This window comes from Camarhynchus parvulus, chromosome 3, assembly GCF_901933205.1.
Source record: "Camarhynchus parvulus chromosome 3, STF_HiC, whole genome shotgun sequence".
Taxonomy (NCBI): domain Eukaryota; kingdom Metazoa; phylum Chordata; class Aves; order Passeriformes; family Thraupidae; genus Camarhynchus; species Camarhynchus parvulus.
In genome coordinates, this window is record NC_044573.1 from 103,919,974 (window position 1) to 103,943,507 (window position 23,534).

The 23,534-nt window shown below is 37.5% G+C and overlaps 1 protein-coding gene across 1 annotated transcript in view; it reads right to left on the reverse strand.

Moving 5' to 3' along the window:
- Positions 1 to 466: 466 nt before the first annotated feature.
- The window catches only part of SIM1 (SIM bHLH transcription factor 1), a 48,487-nt gene continuing 25,419 nt past the window's right edge, over positions 467 to 23,534 (reverse strand). The window contains exons 9-11 of the mRNA XM_030946548.1: positions 14,869 to 15,034; positions 7,077 to 7,482; positions 467 to 4,493 (exon numbers count right to left, since the gene is read on the reverse strand). Coding sequence (XP_030802408.1) covers positions 3,763 to 4,493; positions 7,077 to 7,482; positions 14,869 to 15,034 — 1,303 coding nt within the window. The 3' untranslated portion in view covers positions 467 to 3,762. The remainder of the gene's footprint in view (positions 4,494 to 7,076; positions 7,483 to 14,868; positions 15,035 to 23,534) is intronic.

Genomic DNA, 23,534 nt, shown 5'->3' on the forward strand with positions numbered 1-23,534 from the left:
TAAACAAAAGAGATGTACTAAGATTGTAATGCACAAAAACCATAATGCACCATCCACTGACATCAATAAGAAATTGTTTGAAAGAGCTGTGGTCACTCTGTATTTGCAGTAGTTGCAAAATATTAATTTTGTGTTAATAGAAAACCAGTATAATATTAGAGAAATGATGCAATACAGCAATTTATATTGTTTCTATTCCAAAACACAACATACATACCTTATTTAAAATTATAACCTTTAGCTAATGTGATACATTTGAAACTTGTTTGCTTCAAATGCCGTGCATTTTTCAATTTTGCAAGATATTTCTTCCCATCTGATTTGGAAAAGGAAGAAAGATAAAAAAGAGATGATATCCTTGAAGGATACTAAATGAAAATTTGAATTACATAAATATATAATGGAAAAAAAAAAGCTTTATACCATATTGAAAAGCACATGTAATATGAGCTGCAGTGATATTATATACTATAATTAAGATTGCAGACTTGCTTTCATGTAGCATGAAGCATGCAGAGTCTATGTTTGCAAAACTCAATGCTTTCTGTCAATTAAGAAGAAATTCCTGGCTATCTAAAGAAGCAGGTTAGCAAACAAGCTGACAAAAGACATCCATCTCCAGCATACTATACTGAAGCGCTAAGGACTGCCAGTTGCTGGAATTCCATGAGGAGAGAGAGCTTCAGCCTTTGCTTGTAGCACAACATGGCTGGATGTAGAGACATCTCTACTGATTTATTCCATTCATTACAGTGCATTTTTTTGCCTTTGTAGTGGACTAGAGCTATTGAAAATATGAATAAATAACTACAGTCTTGGGATCACTGTAAATAAGGATGGGGGACTTTTATTGCATAGCACACAGGCCTCTTTTCCTAGGTGAAGTCCTGTAGCATCTTATGCTGTGCCTGTTGGTCTTATAAGTCTTCTGTTTTCCAAGGGTGCCTGTCAGAATGCAAATGCAGCAGTCACCAAAATGTGGTTTCCTGGCCACTTGTGGCCATTAGACCACAGCCAGGGAACTGCAGCTGGTCTGCAGAACTCCGTTGCCTTCTAACTAAAAGCTTGATAGCAAGAGTGTTTTGTGATCCCAAGAAATTTGAGTGCTGAGAAAACCCCATTCATTCAAACAGTTTAGGAGACTCTTTTGAAATACAAAGTAATATTGACACTTAGGTGTGATTTTATATGTACTTGTAGGAATAGTGTGATACTATGTACCTCTATTCCAATTCGCTTTGCAAATTGTATTTTAATACTGTAAAAGGAGACTCCAAGTACAAGTTTATTCATATCATTCATAGGAACAAGTGAAATAAATATGTATCCAGAACTAAATTTATCAAAAATAATTTCTTATTCCTATGCTTTAGGAATATATACAATTATTGGGCTGAAAGAAGTCCATTTTGGTCCATTTCTTGTTCTGAGTTAACAGTTGTCAACGTTTTTCTTCCCCTCAATTATTTGCCTTGTTTTTATCTTAAAATAAACAAACAAATCGCTATCTGCTTCTCTTTTTGACCTTCATTATCCATTTGGCAATGAATCAAATTAACTTCTTGCCAAATAATTTTGTTCTCATTTTGCCTTTGCTATCATTCAGTGCCCTGTCCCTCATTTCTGCCACTAGTTCAAATAGTTTTAGATCATTATTTATCTCTCCTCTGTGCAGAGTTTGGTGCACATCAGTGACATTACCCCTTACTCCTTTCCCTTACAAAGATGACAGACCAAGTTTATTTAAAGCTTTTATTAGATCTTTCATTCTCTTTATCTTTTGCTGAGCTCTGCTCCACCTTTTTTGTTACGAGGTTTAGATAATAAAGACCAGACTGTGTTGTTCTCCCTTGTGTCCAACGCGCATTTCACCAGGAGCAATCACACTGCAGTCAACAAAGGTTGCTTATGGAGTAAGGTACTACTCAATTCAAGATTCACAATCTGCTTTGGAGTGATCAGGACTCTACACAGTATTCCAAGTTCAGAGAGGTAATTTCCTCTGCTTTCAAGTACGTCTCTACTTACGTGGTTTATAATGTTATTATTTAGCTTTTGCTTCTGATTAGTTTTATTTGGAAACAGTATTTTTAACCCACCCATAGCATGCTGGTTTATATTTAGTCCCATTGATGACTCAGTCCCATATGTTGAGCTTCTGAATGTTACAAATTAAGCTAGTCTTAGAGCTAATCTCATTTTAGCAACCACCTCAGGTCCCCTTTCCTCCACATTGGCATAAGAGGGAGCAGTGGTCCCTCCTGTTGCCCCCAACTTTGGGACCATATAAATGCCATACAAAAAAGGACGGCTCTAGCAATTGTGACTACAAATGCCCTATTTTACATTTTTAGCATATGTTTGCATTTATTCTTTTCCAATTAATCAGTCTCTTTGTTCATGAGGTTATTAAAAATGTTAAAAAAGTTCCTCTGCCTCTTTTGATGTCTTGTATAACTCCAGGACTGGCCTTGATAATACCACCATTCTTAATGCAATTTAATTCCTTGGAACACTGATTTCCCTCTACTTTTTTAATGTACATATGGCTGATTTTAATATCCAAAATATTTTCTGATATTCATTATCTGCTGCAATCAAAAAGAGAATTTATATTTCTTTATCAAGGTCATGCCTGTTACTTCACTGAGTTTCAGACAGAGTAGTTATGATACTCTATACTCTCTTAATTTACTCCAAAACTTTATAAGAAGTTAGACAAACTGCCAAAGAGTTTTTACCTATTCTTGACTCATGTATTTTTACATTTATGCAACTGCATTTGTATTTTACAGCAATATTTCTATGATTCTATTGAGTTCCTTCTGTGTTTTAAATTAATTCTTAATTATTCAGCCACTTTTCCTTATTTTATAATTATTACTAAATGGCATACTTAGCTACAGGGTTAAGTGTTTACCTTGGACCACTCCTAATTCCAGTCTATTCTACCTGTTTCTCCAGGCAATTTTCTTCTGTTTCACTCCACTAGCCACCACGGGCAACCTTTCAAAAACAAGAGAACAATCTCTCATCTCTACAGCAAGACAAGCAAGCTCTTTGCGTTTCTCAAAACTACAGTGAGAACACTCCTTTCCTTTTAATACAATAGAGGTAAACATTTGACCATACTAATCATAAGGACTCTTTTCAAATCAAGCATATGTAAATAGCTATGTTTGTGAGTACACAAGGACACAACAATTCGAGGAGTTCTCTCTTCTTTCTCCCCTTTTTGATCTTATATTGGTCAGCCACGGATGTTTTATACCATACAGCAGCATAACATTCTTGGCCTTTGGGGAGTAAACAAATCACCAAAAGTACACATTTTGTTGTGTATTTTGAAGGAACATATCCCAGCTTCCTGTGTAAAAAGAGTGCATTGCAGTTCTGTTGCCTGGTACCTATGCAGTTCAGAAGATCTGCCCTTGGCAGTGTTTCCAAACAACACCTCTTACACAATGTGGATAAACTGCTCTGCCACAGGTACTCCCTGCCTGAACCTCTTCTTCTCAGCATGCATGGAACCAACTTTGCATTGAACGCCATTTACTCTAACCCTGCATGCCAGTGCATTTGTTATTTTCCTTAAGTAATGTGTTTTAACTAACTTATCCCCCCAAACCTTAGGTTCTTCTTTCTAGTGCACTGTGGTATGGGAAATGCTGGTAAGGACAAGGGCATGAAAACATAGAATATCTTCCAATTAGAGCTCAAAGGTTATTTTTTAAAGCGCGAAAGTTTTTAGAAAAAAAATTGTCAGCTTCCATTGGTTATTATAACAGATGTTCCCTTGTGTCCTTGTGCTGGATCTTGCTGCATCCTTAAGTGAGAAGTCACATCAAAGTGGGATCCATTACAGCCTAGTGAATAGTTTCTAATTGTTTCACTGTCATATAGATGCTCCAGGGCATATCCAGTTAGTGTGTAAGCATGCTTATCAAAGTACTGCCTGTGGGAGCTGTAATAATTTGGAGAGGCTGCTGGGTGGTCTCCTTGGGTTTGGTGAGGGGACATGTCTGAATGCAGGTAGTCTTTAGCAAGTACCAAACTAGATTTTGATATTCGATCAGAACTGGGGCTGCTTATCCTAGACAGTGTAGTGGGGCTGTTGTCGTAGTCATTTTCATGCGGGCTCATGATCTTTCCATCCCGCTGCTGGATATGTTCACAGGGAGGAGTGTTGGCAACTGTTGGCACGCGGCAGACGTCCGCTGCCAGCTGCTGCTGAGGGTAGCTTGCAAAACAGATAGCGTGCTTCTTCCCTGTGCCATTAATGGAAACCAGTGGGTCAGGAGTGGTTTTCCGCAGCTGTAGCCTGTTTTCTTCTTCTTTAATCATTTGCTGGGTGGCTCTAATGAGAGTTTCAATTTTGCTGGGCTCATGCGGACTGTTCTGATACTGCTCGGTACGGTATCGGTCGCCGGACTCGCTGGCAGAGCCAGGATCGGGTGAGCTAACAACACTGTCCTCATCCCAGTGTCCTCTTCCTAGGAAAGAGAGAAAGGAGACAAGCACTGAGGTTTAAGTGATCTTGAACATGTAATCTTAACATAATTTCACATGCAGAAAATCAAGTCAGAGGCGGGTCATAACAGTCAGCAAAAAAGACCCCTTGCTCTTCAGTGACAAACTAGTTTCCAGAGTCTCCACTTGAAACAAGCAACACAGCTGAAAATATACAAAGAGATCGAAGCACCTCAACACAGGTATCTGGTGCCACCTGATACACTCTTGAGTAGCCAAGTACCTGCATAAGCCCTGCAGGTATAGAAGCAACTCTAAAGCAACTCTTTTGGAGCAGCTAGAGGCCAGGCAGGGTATCCTAAGGCATGACAAAGTGTCCTCAATGCCAGTGTTCAGGCCCCTGGCCCCTTACTACCTCTTTGCATCAACAAGGTCTGAGTGAATTTGGGCCATAGTAAAAATAAAAATCTCAGGGAATTACAAATGTACAACATTCCAGCCTTTCCAGGAGCTAAAACAGAGACAGCATTGAGAAATAGCTCATGGTTAAGTTGAGACTTGATGCAGGATACACAACAATAAATAACCACAAGTGGTAAGGGAACTCTTCTTCAAAAGCTCAAGGACCCATAGCTGTTAGACAGAGACCCTGTAAAAATGTCATGTCATATCCCCATGCATAAATATTTGCATTTGAAATGGGAAAATATTATGACATTCCTACCTCTCTTTAAAAAATAAGGCACGTATACATATCAGAGAAGGTGTTCAGCTTGCAAGTAGCTGAAAGGACAGAATCACACCTGTCAGTCCTCACCAGAAAGAAAGTGAGCGGCCCCAAAACCTGAATGGTCAACATTATGATAAAGAGCTTGATTTGCTGAGTCACATTCCTGCAGCAGGGTTTGTGTGGGACTTGCACGTGTTACTTATTGACACCTCTGCCTTGGCACACACGAAGTCCTCTTCGGGGATGAACACTTTGGGTTGGATGACAGTACTCCTCAAAGCAAACCCATTTTCAGACTAGCACATGAAGTTCCCCCTGTTTTGTGTTGAGTCAAGGTATACAGATCTGTTTGAGTTGCAGACCAATACCACTGCATTGCAGAGTTCACTAGAAAAATCAGTGTATCATGGACATGAATTTATCCTTCACATCCTCTTAAGAGCTGGACCCAAAATGCCAGGGCTAGTCAGATTTTTCCCCCAAGCTACGTGAAGCCTGAAGACCTACTGAAAAGCGTAAATCTTGACATAAAAAAAAAATCGACAAAAGAAACCTGCAGCATCTGAAATTTCAGCAAAGCCAAACAACACACTAAAACCAAATTATGTTTTCCATTTGGGTTAATTATTCTTGATAAAGATATGGAATTAGTATCTAACACTTTTCCATTTGTACCTCACTATGATATTTCTGTGTTCAGCAAGAATTATCATGCATAAAATTTGCCAGCAAATTATCATAATTTGCTAGATTCTCTTTTTTTTGAGAAGAAAAAGCTAGAAAAACACAAATAGGGCAGAAGAACAGAACAGACACAAGGAAGGAGGCATGTTCTCACAGGAAAAGTGGAGAACAGTTCTCATCAGCAAAATTTTCTGGTTTTTCCTCTGTTTGTATTTCCTGGAACTTGCTATTTAATAATTTTTTCTAATCTCAACATAATTTTCCTCAGATTGGAGCAAAACAGAGCAGCTCATTTTGTTTACAAAGCCTTGTTCTGCAGATGAATGGATAAGTATTAATGTAATCTGCTTTTATGAATTCTTTAGAGGCAACATTTGTTTTGATAGATTCTTTTGTGGAAAAACTTTTTTTTTTTTAATGTTGCATCCATCCTTAAAACCTTGAATTCTGACCTTAGGGCCTGTTACTGTCTTCCAAGACTAAGCCTATAATTTTAAAACCAAGGACCTTTGGACTTTTCCAAACCCAGTATCAGGCTTTCACTGTGGCTTTTTTATTAGCTACAGTGTCTGAAAATGTGCTAATGCAGAAACTAAACTAAATTTCAGGCTTGGTGCTGAAAGGATGGAGAGATTAAATTGGCTAAAAATTATCACTGAGGATAAATGTCTGAAGCAAAAAACAACTGTCAATTTCAATAGCCAACTTTAAATAAATATCAAATCATACAGAATCTAGTAATAACCAGTAGGGGAAAAAGTCACTCGGAGAGCAGTTTCTCCAACAGCTTTCAAGATTTTTTAATTTTTAGCTTGGATTTGCCTATAATTTTTTGCTAAATATACTCTATCTGAAGTATCTTGATCCCAAGTCCAATAAAAACCACTTTTCTATCAAGTGGATTATTTTGTTTATATTTTTAAGAGCACGCATAAAATCTCCTCAGTCACATGTTTCCACCTTAATTTCACAATGAAAATACAACAAAACTGTATTTTTTTTCATATAAACCAGACTATAAAATTCAGCTCAGTTTGAATTTTAAGTATCATCTCCACAAATGTGGTCTCTGAGACAAGAACATGCAACAAAAGCATCTCATTTTCCATCTTTCACATAAACAGCTGTGTCTCTCTGTTGTACTCCTTTAGCCGAGATGCTGTCGCTTCTGCAAATCCTTGTTATGTCTTACCATGAATCCTGTGCACTGACGTTATGTGGGGCATACTGTTCTCATATGCTTCTCTGCTCTCGGGGGACGACTTAGTCAGAGGCAAGGCTGAGCGAGAGCCCCACCAGCTCTCCCTTCCCGGCTGCGGCGTGCCAAGGAAATACCGGCCAGCTTCGCATCTGCCTCCCTCACAGGCCTGAGTGTGGAAATGCCTGTCATCAGCCAGCCTGGAGTGGTCCAGTGCAAAACCGTAGCAGAGCGCGCTGCGGTCTGAGTACTGTCTGTAGGCACAGGAGATGTCGTGGTGCTGGGAGCTCGCTCTGTCCGCGGGCTCCAGGAGCTGTGGGGAAGCCGTGTCGGTCAGGGGGCTCCCACCCCACTGGCTCTCATGGTCAGACTCGGATCTCTCCGTGTGAAATCCGGAATACTGCAAAACAGGAGAAGCAGCATGGGAATTACCACACCTGGGTGAAATCTGCACGTAACTGCACTGGGGAGGCAAAGTGTGTATGTGACAGTGTGTTTTTTGTGAGCGTGTCTGCACCTTCTGATTGGGCTCCTGGTCCTTTCCTGTACAACACTCTGTAATGAGCTTGCAGATGACAGGACAGACCTCATGAAAATCTAAAACATCCCATGTTGGCCCTTAATAGCCATCTCCTTTATGATGTGTAATATTAGGCTCAGAAACATCAATGTTGCAATTCAATATATTTTTAGTATGTCCAGGTTTTTCTTGTTGCTTTGAAAGCTGTGCTTATGCTCAGCCAAGGTGCTCCAATGCACTTCAGCAAAACACTTCCAAAAGGGACTGAAATAACACTGCTCCTGGAGCACTCTCACATGTCAAATTGAAACCGAATGTATTTGAAGGATTTTTTCTAAGGGTTCACTCTCTTTTTCTCATATTTTGTTTGTTGATATTTTTTTTCTTACTTGGAGTTGTATCTTTGGACTTACTTCCTCTTATTAGGAAGGAAAAGTTGGCACCACCAACAATTTTGAAAGCTCTAAAGTGATGGCAGATAGGTAGGAAGCTAAAAATCCCAGCTCTATTGCAGTATGTGAACAAGGGAAATCCAGAAACTATTTGCCAGTAAAGGTGAGTGCTAACCAAAGCGGGCAGAGTCAGCATTGTCTGCCCTCACTAAAGCAGGACCCTCCCAACACAGAAAAGCAACTAGTAGGTTGTTGGAAAATTCGTCAGGACAGGAACATAAGCATTTGTTTAGAGAGAAGTAAGGGTTAAGTTAAATGTCACAGATTTCTAGATATTCATATTCATATGCTTCCAACTTTTAGATACCTTTTGGGAAAGGAAAAGAATGTTTATTAAACTCCCTAGGATTTAGCTATCTCATTTTTAAATCTTTTTATTTATTGGAACTGTCAAACTTCACGGAACATTTTTAAATCAATTTCACCCATGATTATGGGCTGGGATGAGACCAAAGCTGTACATGTTCACCTCTTCAGCACTGCACACTCATGTCACAAATCAATGTATTACAACATGAAACCTTGGAATTCTCCCATTCCATCACTCACCTTCCATATGTCTACTCTGCCTTTTCTTTTAATAGGCCTAACATAAGGTTACCTTCCTTTTCATTAGATTAAGTTGCTATGAAACTCCTCATTATCAGCCAGGATCAAGGTTTTATGCACTTACCAATCGAAAGTACTTACCAGATGTTTGACTCAGAAAAACCTAAACCATGTGTGCAACATCAGTAGAGTTTTTTGGCATTTAATTGGGCATTGCTTCAGTATTCTAGTTTATATTTATGAATACTGTTTAGGTTGTGAACATGATAGATTATTTAAAGGAAACAAAGAAAGGGTCATGGCTTTGAAGAAGTCAACTATATTTTGTTATTAGTTGTCAGAAGAATACCCACAGGCAACAAGCCTACCAGTAGACATGGAGGAGGTCAGAAAGTTAGTGCCACCATACTCATCACAAAGGTTTAGACATGAAAGGAAAAACATGAATTTTCATGAAGGTTAGATAGTTACAGAGCCACAAAAGAGCGCTTTTAAATGCCAGTTACTCAACATACACTAACTAGGAACTTTGTTCAGTCACCACAATGTTATTTTCATCAAATGGAGCATCTGTCTCTTCTATTATCCTTTCAGACCTAACATTTACAAACTGCTTAATCACAAAGACACCTTCACAAATAACAGCTGAATTACTGTAAGCTTTTTTACAAAAACATATTGTAAGCTTTTTTACAAAACAAAAATTACTGTAAGCTCGTTTACAAAAAATGTGATTAAGTTTCCAATTAAAAAAATTAGGAATTATTAACAAGATTAATAGTTACTAAATTTTATTTAGGAAGAAAAATCAAAAAAAGAAGAAAATACATTTTAATCTCTTTTTAATTTCAGAACTGTTTTTAATGCTCTGTTTGAATTTGACTTGTATAAACCAGATTTTTTTAATTTTAAAAATTAAGCAGAAATATTATACAGCATAAGCCTAAATACAAATAGAGAAAAGTCAAAAGTTCATTTATTTTCTTACTAAAAATAAAACTCCTAGTATGTATTTCTTTCATGAGAAGGACAAGGAAAATTAATTTCCAATAATATTATAATGAAATTTCTTTTTTGGACCATTTATGATGATAATAAATGCCAGAGAATCTTTCAAACGAAAAACTTCTAATTTCCTGCCCTATCTCTACTAGATATTCTTCTATTAGTTCTCTTTTTTTTTAAGGACACTTCAGTGTCCAACATAGCTTCTCTTGAAGGGAATATCCTCATTTAATTGAAAAGTTGTGCAATTTCTGCTTTTATCTCGAACCTAATCACAAAAGGCCTTTGTGCACTTCTCTTAAAAAAGGGAAATTATCTCATAGGTTTTTTATCTAGTATCTCAGAAATACACTGTGTGATGTCATATAACCATGTATCAAGACCAACAATACTTGACCCATCTTCTTCCTACTTGATATGAACTAAGATTATTTGAGATCTGGCCCGTGGCAGGTGCTGGGCAACGGACAGAATTAAATTAATACAGTCAATTGCTTGTGGTCCACATTTTCTGCCAAGGTTTGATATGAGTATTTACTCCTAAGGTGCAACATAAGCATACACAGGGCAAAAATATGTCTAATTCCCTTTAAAGCCAGCCACATCTCTATTTGGCATCCTCAGGCTGCCTCCACTGCTGCAGTCCAACCACTGCCTCTTCTGGGAATCTGATGTTGACAGGTGGATACTTCAAATATGGGCATGTGTGACATGTTGATGGGGGAGACATGAAAGGGTGATCAAAGATATTGCTTTACTGAAATGGGAGTGGAAACACTATCTCTCAAGTCAGAATTAGGCTCCCATATGTCAAGTGATGAAAGACCCATAAAAAATTAAATACGATTTAATGAAAATTATGGTAAATTAAAATCAGTTGGGTTTTTTTTCAATCTCAGTCATGTCTCAGAAGAAACACTTTATTTTCTGCTAATTTCTATTCTCTGACTACTATCAGGAGTCAGAAGGCAAAACTAATTTATTACTTTTGAGTTTTTGACAAAATTTAATCAGTAGATAGTGATAAAGAACTTCAAACTGGCAACATCTGAATTCCCTTCAGGTGATTTCTGAATTGTCATCTGGCATAAAAAAATAACAAAACATAAATTAAATGGTCCTCCAGCTGGTCCCTGGAACCTGAATTGTCACCTCTGAAAATTAGAAATGTATTCCAGAGTGGTAATCCAGTGTACAATCAAAGTGAGAGCACACCAGCAGGATTAGCACTGACAAAGAAAAGGACTGCAGGCCATCATTGATGCATTTTCGTTCGAGGAAAATCTTCAGGAGGGCTAAAGAGATAAGGAAATAGGAAGATATAAATTCCATGTCTAAAGAAACTTACTTCATGAGAGCCCATGGAAGTGTATTAGGTCAGTAGACAATTTAATATTTATCGTGTGATTTTCTTTTGCCTGCCTTTCTATTCCTACAGGTGTCTCACTGGCCTGAGGACTTGTCCTGTCATACACAGCAACATCAGCCTGCTCTACATGCCACCCCAGATGTTCAAACAACAGATACTATAGATATACAATTTTCTGGCAGCCTACTCAGGCTTTTATCATTATAAACATTAAATATATGGTGAAACCCTCACAGAGCCCTCTTTTCCATGAAAAACTTTCACTACATCAGCATTAACAGCTTTTCTCTTGATTTGTGTCTGAACCATGAGGAAAAAAACATCACAGATGCAGGCTGCATTGTACTAAGAACATATGCATGATTTAAATCACTTTTATCTTACATTTTACTAACGTAATCCTGAAATGAAAAATATGCTCTTTTCGCATTCACTATTATAGGCACAACAGATGGTGAAAGGCTTAGATTAAAGTAATACAGCATGTCCATTAAAATAACCCCCACTGCTGGTGACTCTTCACCAGACCAGGAGTTATGTTTACTATAAAAAGAGGGGTTTGCTTTGCTTTTGAACACACTAAAAGTTGCCAAAGCTTTAGGCTACAGGAAGAAATTAAAACAAAACGAAAGCCAGGCTGGCTAGAATTCTGCCTGATTCTGTTATCTTTACTCCATTCGGTGATAAGCCCAAATAGTGATGAATTGCAGAATTAATCCAAATCCATCTAAAGGAGATATAAAATTAATGTATTTCTGAGATCTGATGCATTAATATATACACCTATGTACCTACCTATTAATATATACCTATACCTCCATCCAACAGCTCTTGGGTACATCCTTACTTGTATGCGTGTTTTCATTATATACATATATATATATATATTTATATATAAAATCTTTATCCAAGAACTAAGATGAGATATGAAGCAATAAACATTTATCCAGATCTCACCATGAAACATTTCCAGAGCAGGCAGACAACAAGCAAGTTAAACATTGTTTTATACAATCATCATTAATGGGGCATTAAACTCCAAAGCAGTTCAGATGATCATAATTAAAATGTTTTTCCAGTCTTGCTGCTATTGCCTGCGTATGGAATTAATGAGGTCTTGGGCTAGTTTTTGGGGGCACAAAGGTGCAGGGCTAGATTTTGGGAGGCCCTCACAATGATGATAATGATGATGATGATGTTGTGGGGAAAGACTACAGGCATCTTTTCACCAACTCATGATTTCCTTTTTCTGCAAATATCCATCAAATCTTCATCTGCCTTTTTGGCTTTTTTTGCCCCGATCTCTTTCAGCTCTGCACCTCTCTGGTGGGACAGGACTAGAAAAGAGCTCTTCAGACTCTCTGAGAAAATTCTGCAGCTGGGCCATGAATTTTGGGTTGCTCTCCTCTCTGCTTGCCCTTCCCCTGCCTTAGGCTGGTTTCACAGAACCCACTAGCCCAGTGTACAAACAGCGCACCATGTTAATCAGATGCTGACCAATGCCTCCAGTTCAATGAACTCAGTTTCACTTAAGAGTCTGCAAGACCCACATTATGCTATGTTTGCTTTTGCATAAGAATTGAGGGAAAAACATCAACACTGTCTCAGATGACCGAAACACCCACTTTTTGCCCTAGTAGTAAAGATTCAGCTGAAATCAATTAGTATAATTTTCATACTGTTCACATCTCATGTACCTATCTTAGGGACACACAGCTGCCAAGGTGAAGGATCCTGAGCCAGCACCCACTAAAGCATATGATTTCTTTTTCTCTTCAAGAGAGAAGCAAAGTAAATCGTAAGGGATCAAGAGAAAAGGAAAGGGGGAAAATGGGAAAGAAATTATGTAGATTTGAAATCCTGTAAGTGTCCTTGACTTTAAGAAGTACTTTGCCCACTGCCATTATTTTGCTAATAAACTTCCTGCTTCTTTTCCTCACCACAGTTCAGGCTCCTGTGTAAGCCAAAACCCGTGACCTCGCTCTTCAGCTGTGACTTTTAAGTCACACTCTAATTCTCCTCTACTGTCTGGCAAATTACATGGGCAGGAGACTGAGGGACACAGGCTGTACCACCTGCTGCATGTTCTTCACAGCAGCTTCTCTTAGTCTTTCAACAGTTTATTCAGTGGTGGAGAAGGATGACAGAGGGGCAAAGCCAAGCTGCCAGCATTACTTGTGGTGATGGGCTGCAATGAATGGCATGACCATTTTTCAAGATACTGGCAACTAACATGGCTGCTTCTTTTTGAATGATGAAATATGTGACTTTAATATCAGGCAGCTGGTAATGAGGATGCAAAGTGAAAGTGGAGACTAAGCACCCTGGGCTTTCATACAACAATCCCTGATAAACCAAAAGCATACAACAGTCCCTGATAAACCACAATGCTGCACTGCTCATTCAGTATTTTTCTCTGGTGACAGAAAGAATAAGGAGGTCATACTTTTAGAAATCAGATAGATGGAAGGATAACAGCCATCAGCTGGGATTGTCCTGCTAGCAAATGAATACTTTGGAAAGGACTGTATAAGGAAAGATGAAATGTAATTACAATATATCAAAGATAGTAATAAAAATTGAATTTAGAATTATTTGTATGTATCTTCCCCAGTTCTTTTAAACTGATTACAATTGTTACAATGATGTAGTGCATTCAAGAAAAAGGCTTTTTTTAACAACCATGACAAGCATGAACAAGTGAGCTATAATAACCTCTGACAAATGTTAGATTCTTAAAATTAGGAATTCATATCTAGGTGTTCAGTAAAATACTTCCTGTGCCAAAAGCAGATGTTATTTAACTGAAATTCTTATCCTTGGTACTTTTAAGAGGAAAAAGAAGGAAAAAGAAGGAAGTGATGTAGATATTTGGGATTACATTGGACCTCTCTTAGAGGTGCATTCAGAAAACATTGCACCTGCAAAGAAACTGTAGTTAATAAGGTCATTATCAGTGAAATACTGAGGTTCTTTAAATATTCTACTAAATATTGGACTTTTTAAAAAATACATAGTTCTTCAATCTTACATCTTGAATGCATAGTTTATATCCAGTTTGTTTATATATCCATTTATATCCTCTTATGTAGAGGCATAAGTGCAGTAGGACTTGTATCATTAGTAAAGATCACAGTTATTTAAACAAACATGCTTTTTGAGCTAAAAGTTTGATAGTGTAAGGATAAAAGTGCTGTGACATTACCTGCCGAAATCAGTTGCATAAACTTATTGGGTAAATTTCAGTTAAAAGACCCAATTGAGTCTGGTCCATTCTCCAAGCTGGGACATGTTCCTTACAACTTAGACTTGAAAATGAAATCTGGGAAATTAAAATCTACTGATGCAAATGACCACCTCCTACTGTTTTCTTCCTGTCAAAGCTTTACACACAGAAAAGTACGCATTTTCTTCTTCCAATTCACTGAGTTGGCTGACTGCTTTCCCTCATCAAGACTCATTCCTCTTGACTACAATTTCAGTATTAACTGCTGTCCTGTCTAATATCTGGCAGCTTTCTAGATATGTTGGAATTAGTAAAGATCAAGTAAAAAAAAGAAAGATTTCTCAAATGCCAAACTCACAGTCTTCTCAAACCAAGTATTTCAAAACCAACATTTTCACTTGTCCTTCTGTCCACTTCTCATTAACTCTGAGCGCTGTACTGCTATTGTTGTTGATAATGATTTATTATGCACACTGAAACATAAATGTTTCCAGCTTTTTAGGAGCAGTTTAAAGAAACGTATTCCTGTCTCAAGCTCGTATAACCTGCTGTCCTTTATTCCCTTTGAGTAACACATTCTTTGGCCCATTCTAGTTATTTAGGTGAAGTAGCAGAAAAAATCAAGATATTAAAAATATTTAATTTAGTTTTTCAAAGACAGCTACCTGTGGGTACGGAGATGTCCTTGATTTTGACTTTGTGCTCGAGAGGCGAGATTTGCTTCCCTTTCTATTATCCGTTATGGTTGGAGCTGAATTTGCGTATGAGAACGCCGGCTTGGAAGCAGTGACCTGATCCAGGGAGAGCTGTAGTCCTTTATATTCAGTGTCCCTATATGAAAGGCAAAAGTGAAAAACAAACTCACTTCATGTCTTGATGGGAAACATTCCTTTCTTCTTAGTGAGGGGTGGAAACAAAAGATATTTTTAAGAAAAAGGAATAAAAACCATCCAGGGCACGCCAGTATATCCCCCTAATACATTTATGGAGTATAGCTTACTAAGCAATAGCACTATTTTTATACTGAAAATATGATTGCTTTTTGCATCCAGCTGTTATCATCCTGATCTGCTTTTTTCAGTAATAAAAAAGCAATGGGATGGGTATTTCTGAGTTTAGTATTAGTTCTACATTGGTCACACAGCTAAGCAGTAAATAGGATACATTTTCCTCACAACTCTTTTAACCTAACGACTACAAACTTTCCATGTGTGTGTGTGTGTTCACATGTGTGTATGTGGGGTTCACATAACAGCCTAGACAGATGACTAAATAAACTGAACAAAATAATTTTTAATGAAAAACACTTGATCTTTAAGGTTGTGTTTTTCATTGCTTAAGAATTTTCAGACAATTGTGTAAATTTTTGGGTTTGTTTTTTTTTCTTCTGTCGGTCTTATGAGTGTTTATTCATCCATTTTTAGTTTCTTGTACCAGTTTACCAGTCAGAGAAAACAGCTAAATAAATATAAATCTTGTGGTTTAAATAGCCACTCACAAAATAATAGAGATTTTCTATGGAGAGCTATATATAATGTCAGTTTTTGAAGTTTGGCATTAGTTTCTTCAAACTAATGAATACATAAAAGTAAGGAAAACTGGCATTGTTCACAATGTCTTACTAAGCATAATGAGGGCATATGCATTGGACTGCACTCCTCTGCACACATCTGCATGTCTGCTGATACCCAGGGGAGTAACAAATGAGCTCTCCAGCTTTCATGTAGTCATACGGAACCTATTCTGACAATGATTTATTAAAAGAGAGCAAAGCAAGAGCTTCTTCCTGACCTACCTACCTGGAGGAAAAGAGGAAGGGTTCGGGTTTTTTTTTCCTTTGTATTATCAGCAGAGAAGTAAGGGATAAGGGAAGAATAATGTTTCTCTTAGGCAGTCAAGGAGGCAACATATTCATTCACACATTATCCCATACCCCACCTAAACCTAAAGATTAACACTTAATGAATTACAGTTAAAATAAATTGTTTACCTAGCTTTAGCAACAATATCTTGGTCTACAATCACACAAATATTGATGTGCAGGCCATAAGAGTCTAACTTTTTTAGAAAGAAACTGCATCACAGCCTAAGCATATTACAGCTTAGTACACTGAAATGATTTCAGATGAAAGTCAGGGGTAGAAGAATAAACTTGTTAAGTCACTGAAAAAAGTGAAATAAAATGAACCATTGAGCAGCCACAGATACACCTGCATAACCAACAGATTAATTCGTCACAGCTTTACAATTATTTTTTTTTCTTCTGATAGAAGAAGAGGTTTAGGTTTTTTGGCAACGCAGAAAATGTATATATGTCTGTGTATATAAAACACATGAAAGAAAATCCCTAACATTAGAACTGCACTGACTATGCTGTTTCCAGTCCACAGCAGACAGAGATTTCATGTCAAGTATAAATAGTGCTTTGTAATGCAAAATTAGTTCTTAAGGTAAGTTCTTGAGGTAGTTCTAGTGAGGTAGTTCTTGAGGTAATTTCTTCAAATTTTGGCTTTAATAGAGAAAGGTCTCTGCAAGAATGCCTGTATTTCAAATATCTTGTTTGCAGTGAAAGCGTCTGAGTATGGGGATTTGCTTTGCCCTCTTTGGAAGGTATGGTTCATCCACATATTTTGAAAGCATTAATTTTTCCTATGGTTACCCTCAAAATTGTCATCCAGACACCTTGACTTGACATGCAAAGCAACTGTCTCCATGACTGATTCCTAGGAAATTATCTCCATGTTAGATGAAACACAAAAGATGTCAAACAGTCTTAATAACTGCTACAATGCATGAGATTCTATCAATAGCCCTGAAAAAACTATTAGTCTCATCCTGATATACACACTCCCATACTATTTAATTATAAGAAGAGGAGGGGCCCTGTGTTCTCAGTGTCAGAAAATATTACCACCAGAAACTAAAATTAATCAAAGCTAGGTAGGTACGTTTTCAGAGCCTTAGAGGCATGAGGGGGCTGTCTTTTGGTTTTGAGCCTACCAACCTCTGGTTTTTCTGGAGAACCTACAGCTCTGTGCTCCTGTCATTAACTCCCCATCTCTGTTTTTTCCACCCTGTAACCATCTGCTGCTGTCTTGTGTCAGTGAAAAAGTTTTAAAATGCTGGGAGAAATGCTACCTTGGTATTCAGACCATGCTGTCATTCCAACACAGCTTGTCTGTTGTTGTATATGTAAGGGCCAAGCAATCAAGAATATAGAGACTACTCTCTACAATGTTTTTAGGCTGTGGAAATCAAAAAAAAAAAACTCAACAAAACAGTCAAACCAGACTTACCAAAACCTTGCATGCCATTCTGTTTTACTTTTCTACATCCTTTGTATTGTTATGGTGAGGGCTCACCCTCCCAGAACACCACACCTTAGAATAAACAACACAAGCTTGTATTTGCAGCCAGTTGCTTAGACAGTAACTTCATCCAAAAAATTATAATAAAAAACTACCTGAAGTTCTTGCTGCCAGATGCAAAGTTTTCCCTTAGAAAAAGAAGATTCCTGTGCTCTCTTTGCAGATGAAATACTGGACTTTTTTCATCACTGAGTCATGATTCAATACCATCTCAACCCTGTCCTAGAGGAGCTACCCTTCAGAATAACCGAGAGATACCAGAACACCATCAGCAGCTGCGCAAGATAAGTACCAGAAGTTAAAAAAGAAAGAAAACATGGAGGAAGGGTCCAATGGCCTCAATATCAGATGCAAAAGATATTCCACTAAGAAATGAAAACATTTCTGAGTATATCCATATGCATTGTGTGACAAAAGACTAGAGAAAGCAGGACTCCTAGTGATATACAAACTACAGATGGAAATTCCAACAGCTTCCTAGAGGAATTTATAAAACTTTCACCAACATGGAACTATAATCTCCACATTCTTATTCTCAGATTCCTGAATCCTCTATTACACAGTCACAGCCACACACTAGTACAGCATCTTGTGTTCTATGCATAATTAAGAAAAAGGTGGTGGATACAAGCCTCTTCCTCCAAGGTCCTCACCTTCAGGATCCCACAGGGATCCATACAATCTACATCTATCTACATGAGACTGCTGAGAGAGAGTGATATGGCATGTGTTCAATTGCTAACAGTATGCTGCTGACAATCTACTATTTATCTCATTTTCTGATGCAACTATCATCACTATAAAACATCAGAATAACTACAGGAAATTAGCTCTTAAATGAAGAACAGATGGATCAAACTGAATCCAGATAAGACCAAAGTGATGCTTCTTTGCAAAGGGAAACACATTGAAGACCTCCACCTTTTCATGATGGGAAACAGCCATTCTTTCCACAGTTGGATGGAAATTCTAGGTCCTCTTTGACTCCTCAGAGGACATGAATGCATATGCTTTTCGTAGCACATGGTTCAAAAATTGTATTATTTTTCCTCTGTCTTGTAGTTCCTCCCCATATGAGAATCTGGCTGGTATGGTCAATGTATCAGGCACCTACAGACTGGATTACCAGAATTCACTGTAAGCAAATTCAGAAGACAAAGCATAAAATCTCCTCACTACAGTGTGCTGCTTCCCATTGTCTTCTCAGATCTAACTCCCAGAAGAGCCATGCCTCTGGCTCTTTCAGTGCTCTTTATAAAGCTTGAACCTGATTTTGAAAGTATTTATAGGTATATTACATGTACACCATGAAAAACTAAGGATCAAAGACTGTACCAAATGCATTTCTCTGCAACAAAGCATCTGAAGCTTCAGTACAAAATATTCTTCTCTAAATACATCTAGCTACAGCAAACTGCAAAGATGGTGAAGGACAAGGGATGAAGGAGCAGAATGTTTGGAAGAGGAAGCCAATCTGTTTGTACATGACTTGGATGCCAAGTGAATCTGCAACCCTTATGTGAAATCTCAAAATTCTTCTTTAGAACTTTTTGCCTACTACTATGGCCAAAATGTAGCATATGAAAAAGGTAGCAATAGTCTATCTAATCAAAGTTTGAGTAAAAGATAATGAATCACTAGCAAGCAGACACCAAAAAAGGCCAGTAAGGGAGTATCAGAGGACCACAAAACCTGAATTCTCAGCAAACAGGAGAGTTTGCACAAATACAGTGACTAAGCATGTGGTTAGAGCTCACCATCAAAATGAAGAGAAAATGAGAGGGTTTTTTTATGTGGGCTTTTTGAAGGAAAAAATATGAGGAAAGGGTGAGTCAGCACTGACAGAAATAATGTTGGGAAGACAGAGGTCCAGAGTGGCTCACAACAAACTAAAACTACAGACAAGCTGGGCTTTTATTGTAATTGTGTTTCTTCAGTTAGTATGAGGATGTTTGGGACTACTATAGCTCACCATGGAAGTGAGACTAGACATTAGCATTAGACAGCTAAAGGCACAAATGATTTTTAAGATATTAATACTCCCTACTTAAAGGCAGTGTTGGCTGTGGAGCAGAAGAGAACTTAAACCCTGAAAAATGCTCTCAAACAGAAAGAGCAGATAAATACGATGTATCCAGAAGAAGTAAAAGCATGACACTCATTAGTAAATAATAAATAACTAGATTCATCCAAAAGTACTTAAGAAGGGCAACCAGACCCAAGAATACAGATCTTATATATCCAGAGTTATAAGCAGCATAACCTTCAAAATAAGAAGAAAATCTTCAGAAAAATAAGAGAAAATGCTCAATTCAAGGAAAATTCTGCAAAAATGTAATGAAAAGCATCTTTTTACATTAATACCACTACAGGCCAGAAAGGAAAAACAAGGTACACACACAGTAACTGAGAATACACAGATAATCAACAAAGAGGCAGACATTTACTGTGCATTTAATTCCTTCAAAAGACACTAAATCTAGACACCTTCAAGGAAATTAACAGAAATTCCATTTTCATATGTGGAGTTACAGCATTGGACGAAAAGGTATCATGCATATGATGCATATGGGAGCATCAAGACCTTACAAAAACGGGATAACCTACACCCACATGATTCCTTACACATATTAAATGACGCATGAAGTACAAGTTGAGAGTAAAAGCACTATGTGATCTTGGTGCAGCAGATTCTTGCATCATTGATACAATCATTCGCCTGACTGAAGCAAAGCAAAAAATACTGTTCATGACAATGAAAAATGTTTAATTATAATTGGTTGCACTATTCTTTCTATTGAATACAGGATAAATTTCTTCATTTCCTTTAGTTTTACTTGAAAATTCTATGGATAGGGTCATACACACTCTTCATTTCTTTTAGTTCAAAATCAGAAAAATTGCATTTGTCAGATGTTCTGCCAGTCTAGCAATAGAAACTGTGAGATTAACTAGAGGTGCCAATGTCATTAATGTTCAGTCTATTTTTCTGAGTTACTGCAGTTTGGCTAAAATTGGACATGAAGGTGGTAAAAATCAGGCACTTTCTCATGAATATCTGACCACAATATTGCAATATATCATTCTTCTACTTTTACACACTGCCTGTGACTTTTAACATTTCCACACTCCAGCTCATGCAATGCTAACAGAGTACTCACTATTCAGCAGATGAGTGAAAAGAGAACAGATTCTGGTTGTTTGTCATCTTCATGGCTTCCTAAATCAGCAGATGGTACAACAAAACAGACAATTTCCTCATCTGCCGTGTCCTCAGTTCATGTACAATATGTCTCAGAAATGTTTACAAAGGCCTCGGTCTGCTCACGCGAATTGTGAGGAAGAGCATATGCAATCCCTTCAGGGATTTATCCTGTCGGAATAAGGTTTCATTGAGGTTGTATAGGAAGCCCAATTTCAGGACAAAGTAAGAAAAAAGCTACTGAACCTCACTGCTTGTTATGAAATTAAGCTGACGTTCAGTTGTGAAACCTCAAAGTTATTCCCCTCCTCAGGCCTACTGCTCACCAAAGTAATTGGAAAAACCCTCCAGAAATCTTTCAAGTGGTTGCTTATTATTAGTACACTGAATAGCTAAGCCATACATCTACTCAGAGAAGTATGAGTTCTGTGTATCAGATCCCTTCATAAAGTTCCAGGCACCCATTTATCTCCGTAAATAGCACAAACAACAGTGGCTGTTTACATCTTGTTGACTCAAAGTTTACAACTTGTCCAGCCATGAGATTCACTTACATGATATCATATTTCCATATTTGCTTTTAAAGAAAAAGCAGTCCAACCCAGGAAGTTTAATTAAATTGTTTTATACATTCAGAAAAACTGAAGCACAAATTTTACTGTATGGGTCACTTAACACAAATGTCTGAGGATTTCCTCTAGACAACTACTGTGAGAGAAATTTTACATATATATTCAATGATTGTTTTTCATCTCATATACAGTCATCTAATTGCCAGTTGAAGTTATATAAAACATCCTGGCCCCTAGGCAATCATGATGAGGCAGATTTTTCAGCAGTCTGAAGGTAGATTTTGTCATTCTAAACTACATGCTTCACCATCTTTGGCTCCAAAAAGGAGACCTGTATTTGCCTTTATTTACTAGTCCATTAAATCAGTGTCACCCCAGTGCATCAGCTAGTGCAATTAGGCAGCACATCTTTAGGAATTAGTGCCACATAAATCTAAGTTTTCTCATATCCCTGTAGAATTATTCAGAAGGCCAGACTGATGACAGCACTGCAACACTGCAACATTGCAAAAGATTGCTCTTATACAGACTAGATTTTCACATCTCAGAATTCTTAATATTTTCATGTATCAAAAAAATATACCTTGAATACCAATGACACCCACCAGACACTGATCCAATAGCCAAATCATCTGGATCAATTCTCAACCCTCTCACAGGCTACTGATGCTGCACTGGATGAATTACATATCCTGGGACTTCAGCACTTGGCACTTCCCTGAGTTTACCATCAAGGCTGCCAAGGGAACTTCTTCTTTTGATGGAGTCACATTTAGCCCAGCACTGATTTCTTCTGAGAATCCCTACCTTAACTTTGCTGAATATTTGCTCTGAAGATGAGGATAACAATATGCTATTGTAACTAACACATATTTGATAATATATCTTTTTCTGTCTCACCTGTTAAATTTCTTCTTTTTGTTGGAAGGAACAACCTCCTTCTATCAATGCACAATAGCTAACATTACTAAGCTAACTCTCAGCTTCAGCTCCTGGCTGCTTTTCAACACAGATAACAGAAAATGCATTTCCCAAGAGTACCCATGTCACTATTGGTGCAAAACATTCTTTTATTATTTCAGAATCTCCATGTATGCAATGTAAATGTTTTTAACTATGCCTTATACCATTTATCCTTGATTAAACCTCTTCTAGATAGTTAATCATTAATGATTTCTTTACAGTTGCTGTGCAAACAGCTCATTCATGCCTACGACATATCAAATTTCGCAGACGTGTTCTTTAATTGGATTAATTTATTTCTAATCTACTGAAGTCCTCACTATAGTAATGCTTGACTAAATAGACATAAAACTTTCATATTTAAACTGCTAAAATAAATTTGATATGTATTCTATGAATGAAAATATTTGACTGAATACATGTAATACCATTGTTATTGTGCACCTAACTAAGCAGAAATTATTGGAAATAGCACATTAGATGTATGATATGCTTGGGTGGAAGGATTTCAGAGGATGCTGATTATTTTTTGGCAGAGATTATACATTAACAGCTTTCAAATGCTAATAATTTCTACATTCCATTAAGGGGTGTAATAAGAAGAACCAGTAGGAGTTCCTCTTGATTTTCATGAAGGTTGTTGGATGTTGTAATTTTCAATCTAAGGACTTTAATTTTAGATGTAAGTGCTTCATACCAGTCCTGTCCCCTCATGGCAAGGGAGACCACATAAAATGTTTTTTGAAGATTGACTGCTTATGTTTTGTAACGGTAACTGAAGAGCTGGCACAGAAGTGGATAAAAGTCCTATATCTGGGTGTTTAGCAGCCACAAAATACAATTATGTAGCTATAGACTGTGAGTTACTAGGGGCATATATAACATTAAGTCCTCACTATAGGGCTTAAGTATGGTTACAAAACTCCACTTTCAGATTTTTCTTTCTAAAACTAGTAATTTTGTTGAAGAATCCTCTGATCTATATGATTCACCACATAAACTGTGTGGAAGTTTCATTAAAAAAAAGCATCACATTGCAGAGAGGTCACTGATAGAGCACAGACTGTCCTGTGTGTAAGAAAATGCACATCATGGCATAATTATACCATATATAAACCCCTTATGCACTGACATTTCAAACATTGTATGCTCTGACCATCTTATCTGAAAACTTGAAAAAGCACGGAATGGGAAAGAAAGTATGATGATGGGCTTGGAACAGCCTT